Below are 22,288 nucleotides of genomic sequence, written 5' to 3'. Positions count from 1 at the left end.
AACTTAGTCTTAATATTAGCAGATTTCTGGTTGTGGAAAGAAATATTAGAGACATGATAATAATTGCTACTTCTGCTGTTACCAAAGTTCAAAACATTTGGAAAAGGTGTTCTTTTGCCATTGTTTACGATCAACAGGTGCATATAGATAGTGTTCACACCTGACTGACCCTAGTGCTGTGAATTCTCTGCTGAGTTCTGGGTAGAGGACCCTTTTTATCCTCATGCTTAATACAGGTTTTTTAATACCACTTGATCTGATACCTCCGTAACCCAAGTTTGCTAGACTTTGTTGTTACTGTTGTTGTTGCACAGAGGCTTCACTGCTGCACGTGGACTTTCTCTAGTTGCAGTGAGTGGGGGCTGCTTTCATTGCATTGTGCAGGGTTCTCATTGCAGTGGCTTCTCGTTTTAGAGCATGGGCTTAGTAGTTGTGGCTCAAGGGCTCAGTTGCTCTACAGCAGTATGAGAACTTCCTGGACTAGGGATTGAGCTCGTGCCTCCTGCATTGGAAGGTGGATTCTTAACCACTGGACCACCAAGGGAAGTCCCTGCTAGATGTTTTTTAACTTTTTATTACAGAAATTTGCAAGTATAAACAAAAATAGAAGAGTGATTCCTTTGATTACTTGCAGCTCCTTTTCCTAACCATCTGTATCCTTCCTCCTCCTCGTCTGGATTCTTGAAGTATATGACATTATATTATTTAATCTATAAATATTTCATGATCAAGAATATTAAAAATAATAAAATAGCTCCAGTGTTATTATCCCATATAAAACAATATTAATAAATCACTCTTTAATATATATGAAAACCATCCAGGATTCTCATTTCCTTGATTGATTCATAAGTGTTTTATTTTGTGTAAATCAGGATTAAATTAAACTCTGCATTGCAGTTGGTTGATATGTCTCACTGAACTATTTGACTTACTTTGGGGATTAGAATACTATGTGAGAATATTAACTGAAAAGATCCTTTCCCAGTTTTTTCCCCAAGTTTTCACATACTAAAGGTATCCTGACCTCCAGAAGAGTCCTGTATTCTTCTGATGTGGAAATGCTTTTGCCTGTAATTCCTTCCCATTCCCCCATAGCAAGTAGAAAGAAATAAAAACTAAGAGAGATGATTATTATAGGGATGCAGTGGTGTGGTTGTAAAGGTTATGTGAGTGTAAGGTGAACATTGTTTTCTTAGGAAAGTACACACAGTTTACCCCATTCATCACCTATAAATGGATCATATTTTGAAGTTTATATATTTAACTTGCTAATTATTTTCCTTAAATAAGCATATTCTTCTTTATATAGAACTGTTGTTGATTGCTTTTGTGAACCTGATGCTATAAAAAATGAGCGAATAAAAACATTTCTTAATCATTTTTCAACAGATTATGCTTGGATTAACAAGTCATGAGGCACATTTCTCTCTTTTAAGAGAAGAAGTTCGATTTGGTGGCAAAAAGACTCAAAGGTAAATCATACTGCCTGTATATTGGAAGGTAGACCAGAAATTAAATTAGAAATAGTAATCCCTTAACAGGCATATGATCTGTAAATATTTTCTCCCATTCTGTGGGCTCCCTTTTCGCTCTGTTGATAGTGTCATTTGATGTACAAAGTTTTTAAATTTGATGAGTTCTGGTCTGTATTCTTCTTTTGTTGCCTATACATTTTAGCGTTGTTCAGTCATTCAGTCATGTTCACCTCTTTGCAACTCCATGGACTGCAGCACGCCAGCCTTCCCTGTCCTTCACTGTCTCCCAGAGTTGGCTCAAATTCATGGCCATTGAATCATGTACACTTTTTAGTGTAGTATCCAGGAAATCATTGCCAAATCCAATGTCATAAAGCTTTTTCCCATTTTAGTCTAAGGATTTTATAAGTTTTAACCCTTACATTTAAGTCTTTGATCCATGTCAAGTTAATTTCAGTCTTTCAGCATTGATTATGCTATTAGCTGTGGATTTTTCATAAATTCCCGTAATTATTCTAAGGAAATTCCTTTCTGTTTCTACTTTGTTGAGTATTTTTATCATGAAAGGGTGTTGAATTTTGACATAGGCTTTTTCTGTTGAATGAGTATGTGGGGTTTTTTCCTTTGTTTATTAATATAGTGTATTACATTGATTTATCTTGAACCATTGGGCTTTCCTGGTGGCTCAGTGGGTAAAGCGTCTGCCTACAATGTGGGAGACCCTGCTTTGATCCCTGGGTTGGGAAGATTCCCTGGAGAAGGAAATGGCAACCCACTCCAGTACTCTTGCCTGGAAAATCCCATGGACTGAAAAGCCTGGTAGGCTACAGTCCATGGGGTCACAAAGAGTCAGACACGACTGAGCGACTTTCCCCTATTACATTGATTTATCTTGAACCATTTTTGCATTCCTGTGGAAAATGCCACTTGTTCATGGTGGATAAGTGCTTTTAATATGCTCTTAAAAACTTACATTATTACTTGTACTTAATCTTGGAATATAAGCCAACAGCCAGGAATATAGACCCCTGGACCAAGCCAGGGAAAGGTAAGAGGAGAAAGTAATAGTGCCACACCACTGAAGCTTTAACCTATACTGCAGTAGATATAAAAGTATATACTCACTAATCTATATGCCTTTTGCTGGTGGCCAGCCTTAAGAGGGCCAGAACAGATCCCATTGTTTTCTTACATCTGTTATTTATTATTTAGACTTTCTTAATTCTGTGAGTCCTTCCCCAGAAAGCATGCTGTAAACCAATTATTTTGAACTTTATATCTATTATAATTGTTATGTTTTTATCTTAACATTACCCTGCAGCTTACATATAAATTACATGCCTTAATGTCAAGAATTAATTATACTGCAGTGATAAATTTTATTTTAAGCCGCACTTTTAAACTTGAACCTTAAAAATATAATTAATTCTGTGTTGATCATCTTGACTAATTACAGGGTATGCGCACCAGAAGAAACCACATTTCACCTCCTACACTTGTCTTTAATGAGAGAGTATATTGACTATGAGTTTTCAGCATTAAAAGTAAGTATTAATGTAAATAGATCAGAAGTGAATATGCAGAAATTTCCAAAGGATTTGACTCTTTTCTTCGTATTGCTATAGGACAAGATCACATTTAAATATGATATTGAAAGGATAATAGATGATTGGATTTTGATGGGATTTCTTGTTGGCAATGATTTTATCCCTCATCTACCTCATTTACATATTAATCATGATGCACTGCCTCTTCTTTATGGAACATATATTACCATCCTGCCAGAACTTGGGGGTAAGAAAAGTTTAATATTCATTTGAGGCTACTTTAATTTAAAACTCAACTAACCCTGGAAATGTCACTCAGTTTATTAGATTATTGCTTGCAGAGCTAAAGTAGAAAAAGAATTTGGAGTTTCTTTTAGTCTAAGGCACCAAGTTCTAAAGTTGCAATTTTCAATGGTTCACAGAGAAGATGACACAAGTTAAGCAATCTCATTTATTCATAGATATCTAACTAATCTCTACCTTTAATGGCTTACAAAAGCCTGCCGAGGTTGTTGGTTTCACTTAGCTCTTTTCATATTTAACTGTAGAAATTCAGTTTTCTGGATAAGCATCAGAGTATTTACTATCAGGGAGAGACTTTTAAGTTACAGTGGGAAACTGAGAGGTAGTGATGATGCTGAATAAAGCAGACAACCAAATTCCCTGGCAGTCCAGTGGTTAGGACTCCACACTTACATTGTCAAAGGCACAGGTTCAGTCTCTGGCCAGGGAACTAAAATCTTGCAAACCATACAATGAATCAATCAATCAAGTAGCAGGATATTGGTCTTTTTCTTCTTAAGTTAGCATATCAAATAAATGACCTCAATTCTAGAACTTACTTAATTTAATTAACTGTCACACCAGTGTTTGGAAATTTAGGAGGATTATTATTATGTAAACCTGGAAATTTTTCTATTTTGCTTCAGTTCTTACATATTGTGTGTTATAGTAACATCAAATTTGTGGAAACTAGGGTCACTTATATGGTCCAAAGAATGCCAAACTCAACGTTTTGTAAAACAGAATTTTATAAAATTGTTTTTTAAAAATGTCAGCATTTAGTGCAAATTCAGATTTTGTTCCTTTTAGGTTATATTAATGAAAGTGGGCATCTCAACTTACCTCGATTTGAGAAATACCTTGTGAAACTATCAGATGTAAGTAACTATGTTTTTGTTTTTCTGTCCCAGGGTAGCTATAAATGGTCCAATTACATAATATCAATTACATAAAACCAGAAGAAAAAATTTTTATAGTTCTACTCCAATTGGTTATTTTATATAAATAATTTCATCTACATTATTTTTATTTCTACTTGCTTTTTATTTTTAGTTTTCAGAGTAGTAGATGAAGTCCCTATGTGCATCAAAAGTAATATCCTCTGATTTCCTATGCCCTGGAAGCAGTCATTGTTAAAAGTTTGTTTTATTTTCTTCTAGACATACTTAAGTTATTTTAAAATAAATTTAAATGTTTCTGTATAGTTTGATCGAGAACACTTCAGTGAAGTTTTTGTGGACCTAAAGTGGTTTGAAAGCAAAGTTGGTAACAAGTACCTCAACGAAGCAGCAGGTGTTGCAGCAGAAGAAGCCAAGAACTACAAGGAAAAGAAAAAATCAAAGGTGTCCGTTTTTTTAGGTGTCCTTTCATTTTTTTACCTGTAAAGGTAAAACTGATATTCCTTGTTTCTCATTTTGTTTCTTATGATTTTGGGGTTCCTCATTTTGGTTTCATTTCCTCTTTTCCTTTATGTACATTTTAAAAATTCTTTGGTTTCTTTTTCTCTGTTAGATACTATCATTTAAATCTGATCTTTGAAAAGCAATTTATTTTTGCCATTGAAAAGCATTGCCTCTTCTTTGCTCTTCCATTCTATTAATAAGTGTAGAGACATTTCTAAGAACCCATAAAATTAGTTATCTCTTTAAAAATGTGGATATTTATAGCATTTAATGTTATAAGATCATTTATTTTTCTCTAGAAATAATTTATATATAAAATCATATATAAAATACAGTGTCACAATATATGGTGAATGTTAGGTGCTCAATAAATGAATAATAGAGCCAATTAGAATCTGCTGCTGCTGCCGCTGGGTCACTTCAGTTGTGTCCGACTCTGTGCGACCCCATGGACTGCAGCCCACCAGGCTCTGCCGTCCATGGGATTCTCCAGGCAAGAACACTGGAGTGGGTTGCCATTTCCTTCTCCATAGAATATCCTAGTACCCTATAAAACACCTTTTGTAAGCCATAAGGAATGTCTTATATGTGTTAGCTTCGAAACTAAACCTCTTCTGAAATTTTCCTCAGCCAATCCATAGTTATTGGATTCTGGTGAAATTGATGAGCTTCCTGCACTCTCTTTGCTGTACTGCTTCTATTTAGGTTCAAGCCTAATATCTCTTGCTCCAGAAAGGGCAGCTATCCTGATTTGTTTAGTATAGTCTTTCTAACTGCTTAACTTTTCCTCTGTGGAACTTAGCAGTAGTCTGCATTCTACTCTGTTTTTTATCTTAATAAAACAGGCTCTGCAACTTTTGGGGGACGTGTACTCACAAACTTAAATATCAGTAATCCCTGACTCCACCCACCTCAGCTCATTACTTAAACTTCACAAGTCGTCTGGGGGTATGTAGTTAACTTTAGAGACACAGGTAAAACAAGGAAACTGGAGAAACAGCCCAGGCAAGAAAACTGGCAGAGGCCCTAGTTTGGAAGAACTAGTGAAAGTCACTGGCAGTTTGTAGGCAAACAGAAAATAGAGAAGAGAAAGGATGAAATCACAAGAGTGGAAAAATAGATGGGCAGGATATGAAGAATATGATGAAATGGAAGAACTTTAGAAAAGCAGATGAGTTGCGTGGAAGAAAATAGAAGTGGAGGGTAGAGGTATAAGAATGATGGGAACCAGAGATATAAAAAAATAGGTAATAGTTGTAATTATTGGACTCCATTATAAACAGATTGTTTCTTGTTATCAGTAGCCCAGAATGTGACATATAAAAATGTTGAAGTTGAAAGGATTTGATATTGATTGTGTACTTTTCTCTAAGTAAATGAAATGTTTTTGAAATGTTCTTTTCTTAGAAAACATATGTAATTAAATATATTTCTTTTTTATATTGGTGAGCATTGTTACTTATCATTGAGGGTCCTAAATGTTAAGTTGTAATAATAAAGGTTTATAGCTTCAGGAAACAAGTGATATAAAACCAAAAACATTTACACAGCATTTGAGGATTATTTTTAAAATAAACTTTTATAGTATATCACTTAAAGATCATTCAGTTATCTTTAATATTTTATAAATCTTTCTGTTAAATGTCTCATCTTGAAGTATATCTTGCTTTTATATTGATTTATAATTTTTAATAGGGCCAGGAAAATTCCATATGTTGGGCTGCTTTAGACAAAAATGGAGAAGAAGTGGTAACTTCTAAGGGTGAGTACAGACTATTTTAATATATATTATTTTTTTTGACAGAATAGTTATTATATTCTATTATTAGGACTAATTCAGTAATATTGGATGAAACAGATTTCTGTGATAGTTTATAAACATCTACTTTGACGTGTATTTATCAAAGCATTAAATGGAAAAATGGAATATTCATAATTGTCAGCCACTGTCTGTTTATCTTTTTTCCAGACAATTTAGAAGAAGAGATGGAAGATGATGACCTATTTGAAACCGAGTTTAGGCAATATAAAAGAACATATTACATGACAAAGATGGGAGTTGACGTAGTTTCTGAGTATGTTCTTGCCATTGCTTTTACTTTAAAGTAGGAAAAACTAGACTTTGCAGTTCTACAGAAAACAGCATAATTTTGATCATTATGGTAATGGGAAGAAACGGTTTTTTGTTTTGTAAATTAATGTAGACCTTTCAACTACTCTGGTTTTGGAGAAGATAATATTCATTGGCATCTATTATGCAGTATACCCTTGAACATCATGGGCTTGATCTGCATAGGTCCATTTACATGTGGATTGTTTTTACTGAAGACTTAATACAGTACTACATTTTTCCCACTTGGTTGAATCCACAGATGTGGAACTGCAGATACAGAGAGCTATCTAAAGTTATGAGTGGATTTTCTACTGTAAGAGGGTTGGCATCCCTAACTTCCGCATTGTTCAAGTCTCAACTGTGTGCCTATGGGAAAAATTGCCAGATAGAAAATGGTTAGTGTTTTGCTTCATTTCTTCTAAAGCTCACATCCCACTTATCTCAAAGGCTACCTGGCTCAGCCTCAGGTTAACAACTAGTATAAAAGTTCCTTAACAACTTGACCTCTAGAATGGTATCTCATATTTCTGAACTACAGCCCTCTATAACAGTTCAGTTCAGTTCAGTCACTCAGTTGTGTCCAGCTCTTCGCAACCCCATGGACTGCAGGACACCAGGCTTCCCTCTCCATCACCAACTCCTGGAGCTTGCTCAAACTCATGTCCATTGAATCAGTGATGCCATCCAACCATCTCAAACTCTTGTCGTCCCCTTCTTCTCCTGCCTTCAGTCTTTATCAGCATCAGGGTCTTTTCCAGTGAGTCAGCTCTTTGCATCAGATGGCCACAGTATTGGAGCTTCAGCTTCTGCATCAGTCCTTCCAATGAATATTCAGGACTGATTTCCTTTAGGATTGAGTGCTTTGATCTCCTTGCAGTCCAAGGGACTCTCAAGAGTCTTCTCCAACACCACAGTTAGAAAGCATCAGTTCTTTGGCACTCAGCCATCTTCATGGTCCAAATCTCACATCCATACATGACTACTGGAAAGCCATAGCTTTGACTGTACGGACTTTTATTGGCAAAGTGATGTCTCTGCTTTCTAGGTTTGTCTAGGTTTGCATAGCTTTTCTTCCTAGGAGCAAGCATCTTTTAATTTCATATCTACAGTCACTGTCTGCAGTGATTTTGAAGCCCAAGAAGATAAAATCTGTCACTGCTTCCATTTTTTCCCCTTATTTGCCTTGAAGTAATGGGACCAGATGCCATGATCTTAGTTTTTGAATGTTGAGTTTTAAGCCAGCTTTTTACTCTCCTGTTTCATCTCCTCAGGAGGCTCTTTAGTTCCTCTTCGCTCTCTGCCATAGGGTGGTGTCATCTGCATATTTGAGGCTGCTGATATTTCTCCTGGCCGTCTTGATTCCAGCTTGTGATTCATCCAGCCTGGCATTTCACATGATGTACTCTGCATATAAGATAAATAAGCAGGATGACAGTATACAGCCTTGTCATACTCCTTTCCCAATTTTGAACCAGTCCATTGTTCCATGTCCAGTTCTAATTGTTGATTTCTTGACCTGCATACAGGTTTCTCAGGAAACAGGTAAGGTGGTCTGGTATTCCCATCTCTTTCAGAATATTCCACAGCTTGTTGTGACCCACACAATCAAAGACTTTCACGTAGTGAATGAAGCAGAAGTAGATGTTTTCCTGGAATTCCTTTGTTTTCTCCATGATCCAACAAATGTTGGCAATTTGACCTCTGGTTCCCCTGCATCTTTGAAACCCAACTTGTACGTCTAGATGTTCTTGGTTCATGTATACTGAAGCCTCGCTTCAAGGATTTTGAGCATAACCTTGCTAGCATGTGAAATGAGCACAATTATCTGGTCATTGGAGCATTCTTTGGCATTGCTCTTCCTTGGGATTGGAATGAAAACTGACATTTTCCAGTCCTGTGGCCACTGCTGAGTTTTCCAAATTTGCTGACATGCTGAGTGCAGCACTTTCACAGCATTGTCTTTTAAGATTTGAAATAGCTCAGCTGGAATTCATCACCTCCACTAGCATTGTTTGTAGTAATGCTTCTTAAGGCCCTCTTGACTTCACACTCCAGGATGGCTGCCTCTAGTTGAATGACTACACAATCATGGTTATCAGGGTTATTAAGACCTTTTTTGTATAGTTCCTCTGTGTATTCTTGCCATCTCTTAATCTCTTCTGAGCCACCAGGGAAGCAATGAAGTCGCTCAGTCGTGTCCAACTCTTTGCGACCCCATGGACTAGAGCCCACCAGGCTCCTCTGTGTATTCTTGTCATCTCTTAATCTCTTCTGACTTCCCTGGTGGCTCAGACGGTAAAGCGTCTGTCTACAATGCGGGAGACCCGGGTTCGATCCCTGGGTCGGGAAGATCCCCTGGAGAAGGAAATGGCAATCCACTCCAGTTCTATTGCCTGGAAAATCCCATGGACAGAGGAGCCTGGTAGGCTACAGTCCATGGGGTCGCAAAGAGTCGGACACGACTGAGCGACTTCACTTCACTTCTTCAGTCTCTTCTACTTCTATTAGGACCTTACCATTTCTGTCCTGTATCTTCCCCGTCCTTGCATATAATGTTCCCTTGGTATCTCCAGTTTTCTTGAATAGATCTCATCCTTCCCATTCTGTTGTTTTCCTCTATTTCTATGCATTGTTCATTTACTTATTTCTACTTGGTGTTCTCTGGAACTCTGCATTCAGTTGGGTATATCTTTCCCATTCTCTCTTGCCTTTTGCTTTTCTTCTTTCCTCAGTTATTTGTAAAGCCTCCTCAACCAACCAGTTTGTCTTTTTACATTTCTTTTTCTTTGGGATGCCTTTTCAGTCACTGCCTCCTGTACAGTGTTATAAACCTCTGTCCATAGTTCTTCAGGCACTCTATCAGATGTAATCCCTTGAATCTATTTGTCTCTTCCACTGCATAATCATAAGGGATTTGATTTAGGTCATACCTGAATGGCCCAGTGGTTTTCCCTACTTTCTTCAGTTTAAGCCTGAATTTTGCAGTCAGGAGCTCATGATCTGAGCCACAGTCAGCTCCAGGTTTTGTTTTTGCTTACTGTGTTTAAAGCGTCTCTGTCTTTGGCTGCAGAGAACATAATCGGTCTGATCTCGATATTGACCATCTTGTCTAGTGCCAGGTACTATCCTAAACATTTAAAAAATAACTCATTTATAATTTAAAAATATAAACATATAAATATATGTACATAATGTGAAAATGTTAAGTTGTTGTAATTCTCACAACAGTTTTTTAAGATAAGTAGAATTATTATTATTTTAAAATAGAGGAAGTTAAGGAATAGAGGGATTTAAGTGATTTGCTCCAGGTGACATGCATAGGTAATGAGTGGCAAAGCCAGAATATAAGTAACAGGCAGTCTGGCTCCGGAGCCCATCCTTAACCATGAGATGAGGCTGTTTTTCTGTCAGTGAGATAAAAGTTTCATAAAAGTCTTTGTACCCTTATTATATGTACTATACTTAGATATTTTCTGTACTGTTATTTTTACTTTTTAAAAAAATGAAATCCTAAGAATCTTTCCTAGAGACTGCCCAAGGAAAGATCCAAGATTTCCATGTTGCTCCATTTACTCAGACTGTTTTCTAGTCTAGACATAGCCTTTGTGTAAGGCCTGTATTCATACTTATCTCTGGTAGCTAGAGATAAAGAAATTGTAGTACAACTCATCAGGTCATTTGAAGTTTTGTTGGATATCATTAGCAAGTAGGACTTTTGAGACTTAGAAATAAAATATTTATAATAGTTATGCATTTAATTCTTTATTCCTTAGTTCTTTTATTTGCTTGATTATGTTATAGAGAAGTATAGTCAGTTTAGTTCAGTTCAGTTGCTCAGTCATGTCTGACTCTTCCCCATGAATCGCAGCACTCCAGGCCTCCCTGTCCATCACCAACTACCGGAGTTCACTCAAGACTCACGTCCATCAAGTCAGTGATCCAGCCATCTCCTCCTCTGTTACCCTCTTCTCCTCCTGCCCCCAATCCCTCCCAGCATCAGAGTCTTTTCTAATGAGTCAACTCTTCGCATGAGGTGGCCAAAGTACTGGAGTTTCAGCTTTAGCATCATTCCTTCCAAAGAAATCCAGGGCTGATCTCCTTCAGAATGGACTGGTTGGATCTCCTTGCAGTCCAAGGGACCCTCGAGTCTTCTCCAACACCACAGTTCAAAAGCATCAATTCCTCAGTGCTCAGCTTTCTTCACAGTCCAACTCTCACATCCATACATGACCACAGGAAAAACCATAGCTTTGATCTCCCCAGACCAGGTATCAATCTCTTGTGCCCTTTGTTGGCAGGCGGACTCCCAGCCACTGTACCACCAGGGAAGTCCCCAGCGTACTCTTTTTTGGCTCTGTGTGTGTGTGATTATTTTACCTTAAATGATAGTTTTTTGGAGAAAATGACATTAGAGGGAATATTGTTCAGTGGATATAACACTTTTCAAAATATGTTCTAGCTGCTATAACCAGATTTTAAGATCTTCCTGATTTCCTACTGTGATTCGCTCAGGCATGCTCCCAAATAAGATTTCCATCTTTGTCTTCTATCACACTCTGAATATTTAAGAAAGTGGTAGTGCCACTGTTTAGAAAGCTTCATTAAACCCTCAAACTTGATACTGAAGATATAGTACATTGACTGAATAAGTATGCACAGCAGGTTTAAGTATTCTGATAGTTGGTTTAGGAAAACTATAAGGCAAATTTTTAATGTGGCATGATAGAATTTTTTTTAAATAATATTTTAGAGTTTTTTCTGATTGCAGTTTTTGGCTTATTCATTGATTGAATAAATCATGTGAGGCAGAATGTGATATTAGTAGATATCATGTTTTAAACACAATGGCCTATTTTCAGGAAATAATGTTATAATGAAAATATTCTTTTCTATTTTCAGTGACTTTCTGGCTGATCAAGCTGCATGTTATGTTCAGGCAATACAGTGGATTTTGCACTATTACTATCATGGAGTTCAGTCCTGGAGCTGGTGAGGGAATAAAAACAATGAAGTTTTGTAGTTTATGATGGCTAATTCTACTATGAGCTCATTTGATAATCTCTTCTTTTTACTTTTATTTATGATATTAATAGTATTTTTTAAAAAATACATACAGCCAAGTTTAAGTGAAAAAAAAATCTTTTTTAGTATTGTAATATTTTTAAAAGATCCTTTTATAACAAAGATACTTCCAGCTGTAGTAGATGGCCCATAATAAAAAGCTCTCTGTTAATCTAAGGATTTAAAACTTTCTATCATAATGAATGAAGTGTCACAAAGTCTTGACAATTACTGGGTCTGAGTGATGGTTAAGTGGGATTGTTTATTACATTCTTCTCTACATCTTTATGTGTTTGAAAATTTTTTCTGTTAGGAGTAATGAAGAATGGATTATATGCATGTTAGACTGGGAAGGGTAATGAAGAAAGGAGAAAAGAATTTACTTCTCCTGGAATAGTAATAATTCTCTATTTATCTCATGTTTTTTATTCCAGCAAGTTCCATCTACATTTCCAAACCATCCACTGAAATAGAAAACAAGTTAAAAAATGATACAGGGAAAAATAGACACTTTTAAGTGATGAGATAGCTTGTATTGTTTTGTTTTCAGAGCACCTTCTAGGCTCTGTGTTAAAGCACCAACAGCAAAACATACCAGTGCACAATAATGTGGCATTAATTATTAATAGAATTTCACTTACTAATAGCCTTTAAAAAAATACCTGCAATAACTAACAAGATTCTCAGGGCATCTATGAAGAGCACTGTAGTGACAAAAAAAATCCTCGATTTGCCATTTTTTAAGAAGGTGAGTGTAAGTTATACCTATTCTAAGGCCAAGCACTTGTAAAGTATGTGCTCATATAGTCTTCAAAGCTGTTTAAAATAAATATTGTTTTCTGCTTTTGACAGATGAGGCTCAGAGAGGTTAAATATCCTTTCCAGTATCACACACCAATATTCAAGTACATGCCTATCTGATTTCCGAAGTCTATACATTTTCTATTGTTCTACATGCCATTCTGCCTCCTAAATTTTCCCATTCTTTTGAAGTATGCCATAATTGTGGAATATAAAAATATTCTTTTGGCTTTTGTTTTGGTATTTTTAGTCAGACATTAAGAACATTGAAATTTTTAAAATTTTTTAAAAATTATGTTTGAAATTTCTAGAAATATTTCCTCATGTTAAATATGGGAAGATTTTAAAAACAAATAGTGTGCATGATTGACAAATGGTTTAATCTTTATCACAAACACAATATATATGTATACACAGCTAATTAAAAAATGATGATTCTTAGAGCTGACTAGTAACAACCATATGAGCTCAGACTTCCCTGTGTCTTCATGAGAGAAGCTCAGGCCCACATGAAGTAACTGAATGTCTTCTGACTGCCTCATTAGTTCATTCTGAGAATCTTGTTTGGAAGATTCACACTCAGTACTTCTGAAACTGGAGTCATTGTCTTATTTATATAAATAATAAATTATATTGTAAATGTGTTATTAATATATATACCCTTCAATTACATATGTCTAAATTTTTGAAATATAAACCACTTTAAAAATTAAGGAAATAAAATACTTGTTGTCATCAAATAATCTACATTTTCCAACATTGCTGATTTCTTATATTCATGTGGCATCATTGTGAGTAATTTTTTTTCTTTAGAATTATTGCTGTGTGTGGACATGACTGAACATACACACGGAGGCACAGCTGTTAAAATAGAATATTGAAAGGTATATACTATTGATCTGTTTCATAAAATTTGTCAATTGTTTAAAGTTCAGTTTCGTCTTACAGGTTTTATCCATACCATTATGCACCTTTCCTGTCCGATATCCGCAACATCAGTACACTCAAAATCCATTTTGAACTGGGAAAACCTTTTAAGCCATTTGAACAGCTTCTGGCTGTACTTCCAGCAGCTAGCAAAAATTTACTTCCTGCATGCTACCAGGTGGGTTTTAGAATTAAATGTATTTGTGTTATTTTTAATATTTAGGAGTTCCTCCTCCAAACCTAGAAACATCATACCAAATTCTTTAATAGCTAAATATATTTATTTTCAGTTTCAAATATAGTATTTCTTAAACAAGTCCCTTGAAAAGTAATTCCTTGATTTAAAGTTAACTTGTTTTAAAAATGCAGACACATTTCATAAACCAGTCAAAGCATAGCTTCTTTGTTTTCAGTATCTTTAAGCGCATCTCCAGTTTGTCTCTGCACTGATGAAAGTAAATTGAGCTTGGCAAAATCTAAAGCCATCTGCTCTGTCCAGATATTAGATTTTGTTTCTGTTCTCTTTTACCCTCTACCTAATAGAATATGGATGATTCTAATAAGTTGTTTATCTCAACAAAATTGCTGCTTCCATTTATATTTGGATTTTAAGAATTTCATTTATCAAATTATGGAATAAAAAACTTCTCTCTGATTAGCGTACTTCATATAAGAGGAGAAAGCTGTTTCAGGGGTGACTGGGTCACCAAAATTACACTATCCTACTAACCTGATTTTGAGGGCAAACTTCAGTTTAGTTCTTCTAGAGCATCAGTCTGTTCTTCTAATTCTGCGGTCTATGCCAGGAATATAGACACACATAGATATACACATATCACATACCTTCGCTGCTTGAACAGTATCCAGCTTCTTTCTAAATCTTTCTGAAACTTAACCTGTCCTTCATCCTGGCCCATAGCCTTCCTTCCTTTAGTTTCTTTGATGCTTTTTTTCCTATCTTCAATACATTAAGAATTGATACTCAACCACTCTGGACTGAACCAGCCATGCAAGTTTTTATAGCCACATGTGTTTTGATTCTTCTGTACCCATGACATACTGATTATTTTATTTTGAATATTACCCTGAGAAATATGCTTTTATTTCTTTAAAATTTTTTATGTCATGATCTTCTATATTCATTTCCTAGAGGATATCTTTAGGTTTCTTTACTTCTGTTATAAAATCTCTAATTAAAAACATGTCTTATTGGGCTTTCTATATTTGCTATTGGTGGTAAAGAGATTCTTGTATTTTAGGATTTCTTTTTCTTTTTAAATTATGTTAGATGACAGTTATATAACTTAATAAAATCAGTTGATTATGACATGAAAATAAATTGTCTAAGTTTAAAAATGGAGTGTGTGAAATGAACTGAAATCTAAATGGAAAAACATAATTTAGATGAGCCTTGTAGAGTGAAAAGACTATAGAAGATAGAAATGTTAAAATTCAGAGTAAGGATAGTTTGGCTATATAACTAGCTTAGTGGAATGAGAAAGTGATGAGTGGCAGTGAAATAAGAAGTCTCATATTTGAAAATCAAAATATAATAAGTATACTGTAACATATCTAAGATGTGAAAATTTACTTTTACTTTGCTTAGAAATTTTCAATTGTAATAGGTAAACAAATATTATTAATATATTAAGAAAAAGCTACATTGATATTAGTTCTTACATTTCTATTACACTATTTTATGTTTTCACAGCATTTGATGACCAGTGACAATTCACCAATTATAGAATATTATCCACCTGATTTTAAAACTGACCTGAATGGGAAACAACAGGAATGGGAAGCTGTGGTACTAATACCTTTTATTGATGAGGTCAGTGCATGAAATGGTTATATATACACTTGTATTTTAATTAGAGATTACTTCACATAAATGAATGAGCAACGGATTTTAATCACCATTTGTGTTAATGAATTTTAACTACTCTCATCTTCGTTCTGTGCATCAAAACTTCTGTGTATGCTAATTATAAGGAAGCTGGCATTGCTTTACTAATGTTAGACCGAGTAGGCTTCAGAACAGAGAGTATTACCAAAAAAAGACTTAAATAATATTATAAACCTACTTAACCTCATTAATATTTGTAGAACAGTACACCCAGCAACTAAGGAATACACATTGTTAAGTGAAAGACTGTTCACCAAGATTATTTGGTAAGGCATAAAAATGTCTTAATAAATTAAAAAGGGTGAAATCGTAATGTGAATGTTCTCTGACCACATAGAATTAAGTTAAAAATCAGCAACAGATCTCCGAAAACTTATAAAAATTTTGAAATCAAATAACACACTTCTAAATAATCCATATATTAAAGAAATTTAAAGGAATATTTGAAATGTTTTATCTGAATGATAATGAGAACACATATCATAATCTGTGTGATAAAATTAAAGCAAGGCCTAAAAGGGAAACTTAAGGTTCTAGGTGCTTATACTAAACAAGAAAATATTTTGAAGTAAATTAAACTTCCTACCGTAAGAAGCTAGAAAAACAAGAGCAATTTAAATCTAAACTAAGCAGAATGAAGAAAACAAAAAGACAGGAGCAGAAATCCATGGAAAATGAACAAACAATAGAGAAAAATCAATGAAACCAAAAGTTGATCCTCTTGAAAGATTTATAAAATTGATAAATCCTAGGAAGACAGATCAAAAAAGGCTTTAAAAAACTAGAGCACCAGGGGAGAACACATAAATTTAGAATGAAAGAAGAGGTGTCTATAAATCCTATTGTTATTTTAAAAATCGATATGGCATATTGTAAGCAATTTTATGCCAACAAATTTAACAACCTAAGTGAAAAGAACAAAGTTCCTTAAACGTGATTCAGCAAAACTGACAGAAGAAAAAACGTAAAAATCTGAGTAATCCTGTATCTTTTAAAGACATTTAGTTAATAATTTAAAATCATCTCGGAGAAAAATTCTAGGCTCAGATGTCTTGACTTGTGAATTCTAGTAAGCATTCATGAAAGAAATAATACAAATTTTATACAAACTTTGAGAACATAGAAGAGGAATAATCACTTCCCAATATATTAGGCCAGCATAATAGCCAATGATACTACAACAAAAGAAAATTACTTGATAATATCCCTCTTAAAGTAGATGCAAAACTTTTAACACAGTCAAGCCAGATGGGATCCAATAATATAGAAGGATAATACTCATAACCAAATGAGATTTACTTTAGAAATATAGTGTTGGTTTTCAATGTGATTTACCACGTTTGAGTATTCAACACCCAATTTTAATAGAAGTGCTCAACTACTAGAAATAAGAGGGAACTTCCTCAACCAAATAAGTGAAATCGCTCAGTCGTGTCCAACTTTTTGCAACCCCATGAGATTTTCCAGGCAAGAGTAATGGAGTGGGTTGCCATTTCCTTTCCCAGGGAATCTTCGCGACCCAGGGATCAAACCCTGGTCTCCCTCATTGTAGGCAAACGCTTTTACTGTCTGAGCCACCAGGGACGTCAAAACCAAATAAAGTGCATGTTTAAAAAACCCATGGAGAGAGGAACCTGAAAGGCTACAGTCCATAGGGTCACAAAGAGTCTGACACAACCGAAGTGATTGAGCACACACGTGTGCACTCCTAACAGTATACCTAATCGTAAAATTTTTAATGTTTTCTTTGTAATCAATTCTCTCTAATACTGTATTAGGAGTCCACTGTATTAAGTCAAGGGAAAGAAATAAAGGCATGTAGATTAGAAAGGAAGAAGAAAAATTGTTTTTATATGCACATAACGTTACTACAAAAATAGAAAATTCTAAGGAATCTTCAAAAACATACAATTAACAATAAGTAAATTTAGCAAGGTCACAAAATATAAAATCTATACAAAATTCAATTGTTTTTATATATACTAGCATAAAAAAATTGGAAAATATAAATTTTTTAAATAAAAATACTTTTACTTTCAGTAGCATTAAGAAATATAAAATACACATTTATAAAATTAACAGCATGCACACTGAAAACTACAGTGTGAGATATGGAGACCTAAATAAATGGAAGAATATACCATGTTCAAGGAATAGAAGATTTGATGTTAAGAAATAACCTCTTCCCATATTGGTCTTTGGGCTCAACATAATCTCAGCAAAAATGCAGCAAATTTTTGTATAGACATCAAAAATCCAGTTTTAAAGTTTGGATGAAATTGCAAAGTATCTAGAGTAGGTAAAACAATCTGTAGGAAGAACAATACTGAAAGATTTTCATTATCTGATTTCATGACTTATCATTAGGCTAAAGTAACCAAGGCAGTATGTTTCCTACATCATAATAGACATAGATCAGTGAAACAGAATAGAGGCCAAACAGCCTAGATCTATACTTGTCCAGTTAATAAATTTTCAATTAAGACATCAGAGCTATTCAATAGGTAAAGAAAAAGCTTTTTAACAACTGGTACTAAAACAGCTGGCTATAAATGTGGGTAAAAACCTTTACATTATTGTCCAGAGCAAGTTATTTCTGATAACTCCAAACTGGAAAAAAATTCAGATATCTTTCAATGAGTGAATGGATTAAAAAAAACCTGTAGTACATTCATATAATGGCAGACTGCTGCTGCTGCTAAGTCACTTCAGTTGTGTCCAACTCTGTGTGAGGCATACTACTCAGCAATAAAAAGAACTACTTATATAAACAAAGGATGGGGAAAAGTTCATTTGACTGAAAAAGTCAGTCTTTGAAGGTTTTATATGGTTCCATTTATGTAATATATTTGAAATGATAAAATTATTATAATACAAGTCATTGAGGGATAGGGTGTGACTATAAAGGGATAATGCGAAGCAGTTTCTTTACAATGATGTGACAGTCCTGTATTCCAGTTTTAGGGGTGGTTACATGAAGTTTTCGGACTCTTTTGTTGACCAGGATGGCTACTCCATTTCTTCTAAGGGATTCCTACCCACAGTAGTAGATATAATGGTCATTTGAGTTAAATTCACCCATTCCAGTCCATTTTAGTTCGCTGATTCCTAGAATGTCGACATTCACTCTTGCCATCTCCTGTTTGACCACTTGCAATTTGCCTTGATTCATGGACCTGACATTCCAGGTTCCTATGCGATATTTCTCTTTACAGCATTGGACCTTGCTTCCATCACCAGTCATATACACAACTGGGCATTGTTTTTGCTTTGGCTCCATCCCTTCATTCTTTCTGGAGTTATTTCTCCACTGATCTCCAGTAGCATATTGGGCACCTGCCGACCTGGGGAGTTCCTCTTTCAGTATCCTATCATTTTGCCTTTTCATGCAGTTCATGGGGTTCTCAAGGCAAGAATACGGAAGTGTTTTGCCATTCCCTTCTCCAACGGACCACATTTTGTCAGAACTCTCCACCGTGACCCACCTGTCTTGGGTGGCCCCACATGGCATGGCTTACTTTCATTGAGCTAGACAAGGCTGTGGACCGTGTGATGACACTGACTAGTTTTCTGTGATTATGGTTGGTGTGTCTGCCCTCTGATGCCTCTCGCAACATCTACTATCTTATTTGGGTTTCTCTTACCTTGGACGTGGGGTATCTCTTCATGGCTACTCCAGCAAAGCACAGCCGCTGTTCCTTACCTTGGACAAAGGGAATCTCCTCAAAGCCACCCCTCCTGACCTTGAACGTGGAGTAGCTCTTCTAGGCCCTCCTGTGCCCGCACAGCCATTGCTACTCGGGCGTGGGGTAGCTCCTCCCGGCCACTGCCCCGACCTCAGGAGTGGTCTATCGGTTGCTGCCCCTGACATCGGACATGGGGTAGCTCCTCCTGGCTGCAGCACCTGACCTCAGGCGTGGGGTAGCTCCTCTTGGCTGCTCCTGTGCTGTTGCACCCTGGCATTCTCGGCCGCCACCCCTGACCTCGGACATGTGGTAGCTCCTCTCGGCTGCCACCCCTGACCTCGGATGCAATCTCAAAAACGACAGGAAGATTTCTGTTCGTTTCCAAGGCAAACCATTCAATATCACAGTAATTCAAGTCTATGCCCCAACCAGTAATGCTGAAGAAGCTGAAGTGGAACAGTTGAATGAAGACCTACAAGACCTTTTAGAACTAACACCCAAAAAAGATGTCCTTTTCATTATAGGGGACTGGAATGCAAAAGGAGGAAGTCAAAAAACACCTGAGGTAACAGACAAATTTGGCATTGGAATGCGGAATGAAACAGGGCAAGGCTAATAGAGTTTTGCCAAGAGAATGTGCTGGTCATAGCAAACACCCTTTTTCAACAACACAAGAGACGACTCTACACATGGACATCGCCAGATGGTCAACACCAAAATCAGATTGATTATATTCTTTGCAGCCAAAGATGAAAGCTCTGTACAGTCAGCAAAAACAAGACCAGGAGCTGACAGTGGCTAGGATCATGAACTCCTTATTGCCAAATTCAGACTTACATTGAAGAAAGTAGGGAAAACCACTAGACCATTCAGGTATGACCTAAATCAAATCCCTTATGATTATACAGTGGAAGTGAGAAATATATTGGAGGGACTAGATCTGATAGAGTGACTGATGAACTGTGGACTGAGGTTCATGACATTGTACAGGAGACAGGAATCAAGACGATCCCCATGGAAAAGAAATGCAGAAAAGCAAAATGGCTTTCTGGGGAGGCCTTACAAATAGCTGTGAAAAGAAGAGAAGGGAAAAGCAAAGGAGAAAAGGAAAGATATAAGCATCTGAAATGCAGAATTCCAAAGAATAGCAAGGAGAGATAAGAAAGCCTTCCTCAGCGATCAATGCAAAGAAATAAAAGAAAACAACAGAAAGAAAAAGACTAGAGATCTCTTCAAGAAAAGTAGAGATACCAAGGGAATATTTCATGCAAAGACGGGCTCGATAAAGGACAGAAATGGTACGGACCTAACAGGAGCAGAAGATATTAAGAAGAGGTGGCAAGAATACACAGAAGAACTATACAAAAAAGATCTTCAGTACCAAGATAATCATGATGGTGTGATCACTCACCTCGAGCCAGACATCCTGGAATGTGAAGTTAAGTGGGCCTTAGAAAGTATCACTACAAACAAAGCTAGTAGAGGTAATGGAATTCCAGTTGAGCTAGTTCAAATCCTGGAACGTGATGCTGTGAAAGTGTTGCACTCAATATGCCAGCAAATTTGGGAAATTCAGCAGTGGCCACAGGACTGGAAAAGGTCAGCTTTCATTCCAATCCCAAAGAAAGGCAATGCCAAAGAGTGCTCAAACTACTGCACAATTGCACTCATTTCACACGCTAGTAAAGTTATGCTCAAAATTCTTCAAGCCAGGCTTCAGCAGTACGTGAACCGTGAACTTCTAGATGTTCAAGCTGGTTTTAGAAAAGGCAGAGGAACCAGAGATCAAATTGCCAACATCTCCTGGATCATGGAAAAAACAACATCTATTTCTGCTTTATTGACTATGCCAAAGCCTTTGACAGTGTGGATCACAGTAAACTGTGGAAAATTCTGAAAGAGATGGGAATACCACACCACCTGACCTGTGTCTGAGAAACCTACATGCAAATCTGGAAGCAACAGTTAGAACTGGACATGGAACAACAGACTGGTTCCAAAGAGGAAAAGGAGTACGTCAAGGCTGTGTATTGTCACCTTGCTTATTTAACTTTTATGCAGAGTACATCGTGAGGAACACTGGGCTGGAAGAGGCACAGGCTGGAATCAAGATTGCTGGGAGAAATATCAATAACCTCAGATATGCAGATGACACCACCCTTATGGCAGAAAGTGAAGAGAACTAAAGAGCCTCTTGATGAAAGTGAAAGAGGAGAGTGAAAAAGTTGGCTTAAAGCTCAACATTCAGAAAACGAAGATCATGGCATCTAGTCCCATCGCTTCATGGCAAATAGATGGGGAAACAGAGGAAACAGTGTCAGACCTTATTTTTTGGGCGCTCCAAAATCACTGCAGATGGTGATTGCAGCCATGAAATTAAAAGACGCTTACTCCTTGGAAGGAAGGTTATGACAAACCTAGATAGCATATTGAAAAGCAGAGACATTACTTTGCCAACAAAGGTCCGTCTAGTCAAGGTTATGGTTTTTCCAGTGGTCATGTATGGATGTGAAAGTTGGACTGTGAAGAAAGCTGAGTGCCGAAGAATTGATGCTTTTGAGCTGTGGTGTTGGAGAAGACTCTTGAGAGTCCCTTGGACTGCAAGGAGATCCAACCAGTCCATCCTAAAGGAGATCAGTCCTGGGTGTTCATTGGAAGGACTGATGCTAAAGCTGAAACTCCCAATACTTTGGCCACCTGATGCGAAGAGTTCAGATCAGTTCAGTCGCTCAGTCGTGTCCGACTCTTTGTGACCCCATGAATTGCAGCACGCCAGGCCTCCCTGTCCATCACCAACTCCCGGAGTTCACTCAGACTCATATCCATCGAGTCAGTAATGCCATCCAGCCATCTCATCCTCTGTCGTTCCCTTCTCCTCCTGCCCCCAATCCCTCCCAGCATCAGAGTCTTTTCCAATGAGTCAACTTTTCACATGAGGTGGGCAAAGTACTGGAGTTTCAGCTTTAGCATCCTTCCTTCCAAAGAAATCCCAGGGCTGATCTCCAGTCCAAGGGACTCTCAAGAGTCTTCTCCAACACCACAGTTCAAAAGCATCAATTCTTCGGTGCTCAGCCTTCTTCACAG

General features: G+C 36.6%; 1 protein-coding gene across 3 annotated transcripts in view; it reads left to right on the top strand.

Annotated features, from left to right (window-relative positions):
- The window catches only part of XRN1 (5'-3' exoribonuclease 1), a 115,929-nt gene that overhangs the window by 20,302 nt on the left and 73,339 nt on the right, over nt 1-22,288 (top strand). For all 3 annotated transcript variants that reach the window (XM_040234125.1, XM_040234108.1, XM_040234116.1), the window contains exons 6-15: nt 1,393-1,475; nt 2,935-3,022; nt 3,104-3,272; nt 4,118-4,185; nt 4,513-4,650; nt 6,406-6,472; nt 6,680-6,785; nt 11,723-11,812; nt 13,634-13,790; nt 15,324-15,443. In XM_040234125.1, the coding sequence (XP_040090059.1) occupies nt 1,393-1,475; nt 2,935-3,022; nt 3,104-3,272; nt 4,118-4,185; nt 4,513-4,650; nt 6,406-6,472; nt 6,680-6,785; nt 11,723-11,812; nt 13,634-13,790; nt 15,324-15,443 (1,086 nt within the window). The remainder of the gene's footprint in view (nt 1-1,392; nt 1,476-2,934; nt 3,023-3,103; nt 3,273-4,117; nt 4,186-4,512; nt 4,651-6,405; nt 6,473-6,679; nt 6,786-11,722; nt 11,813-13,633; nt 13,791-15,323; nt 15,444-22,288) is intronic.

The sequence above is a fragment of the Oryx dammah genome, unplaced genomic scaffold, assembly GCF_014754425.2.
Source record: "Oryx dammah isolate SB20612 unplaced genomic scaffold, SCBI_Odam_1.1 HiC_scaffold_2, whole genome shotgun sequence".
Taxonomy (NCBI): domain Eukaryota; kingdom Metazoa; phylum Chordata; class Mammalia; order Artiodactyla; family Bovidae; genus Oryx; species Oryx dammah.
This window is presented reverse-complemented; position numbering and strand designations above follow the sequence as displayed.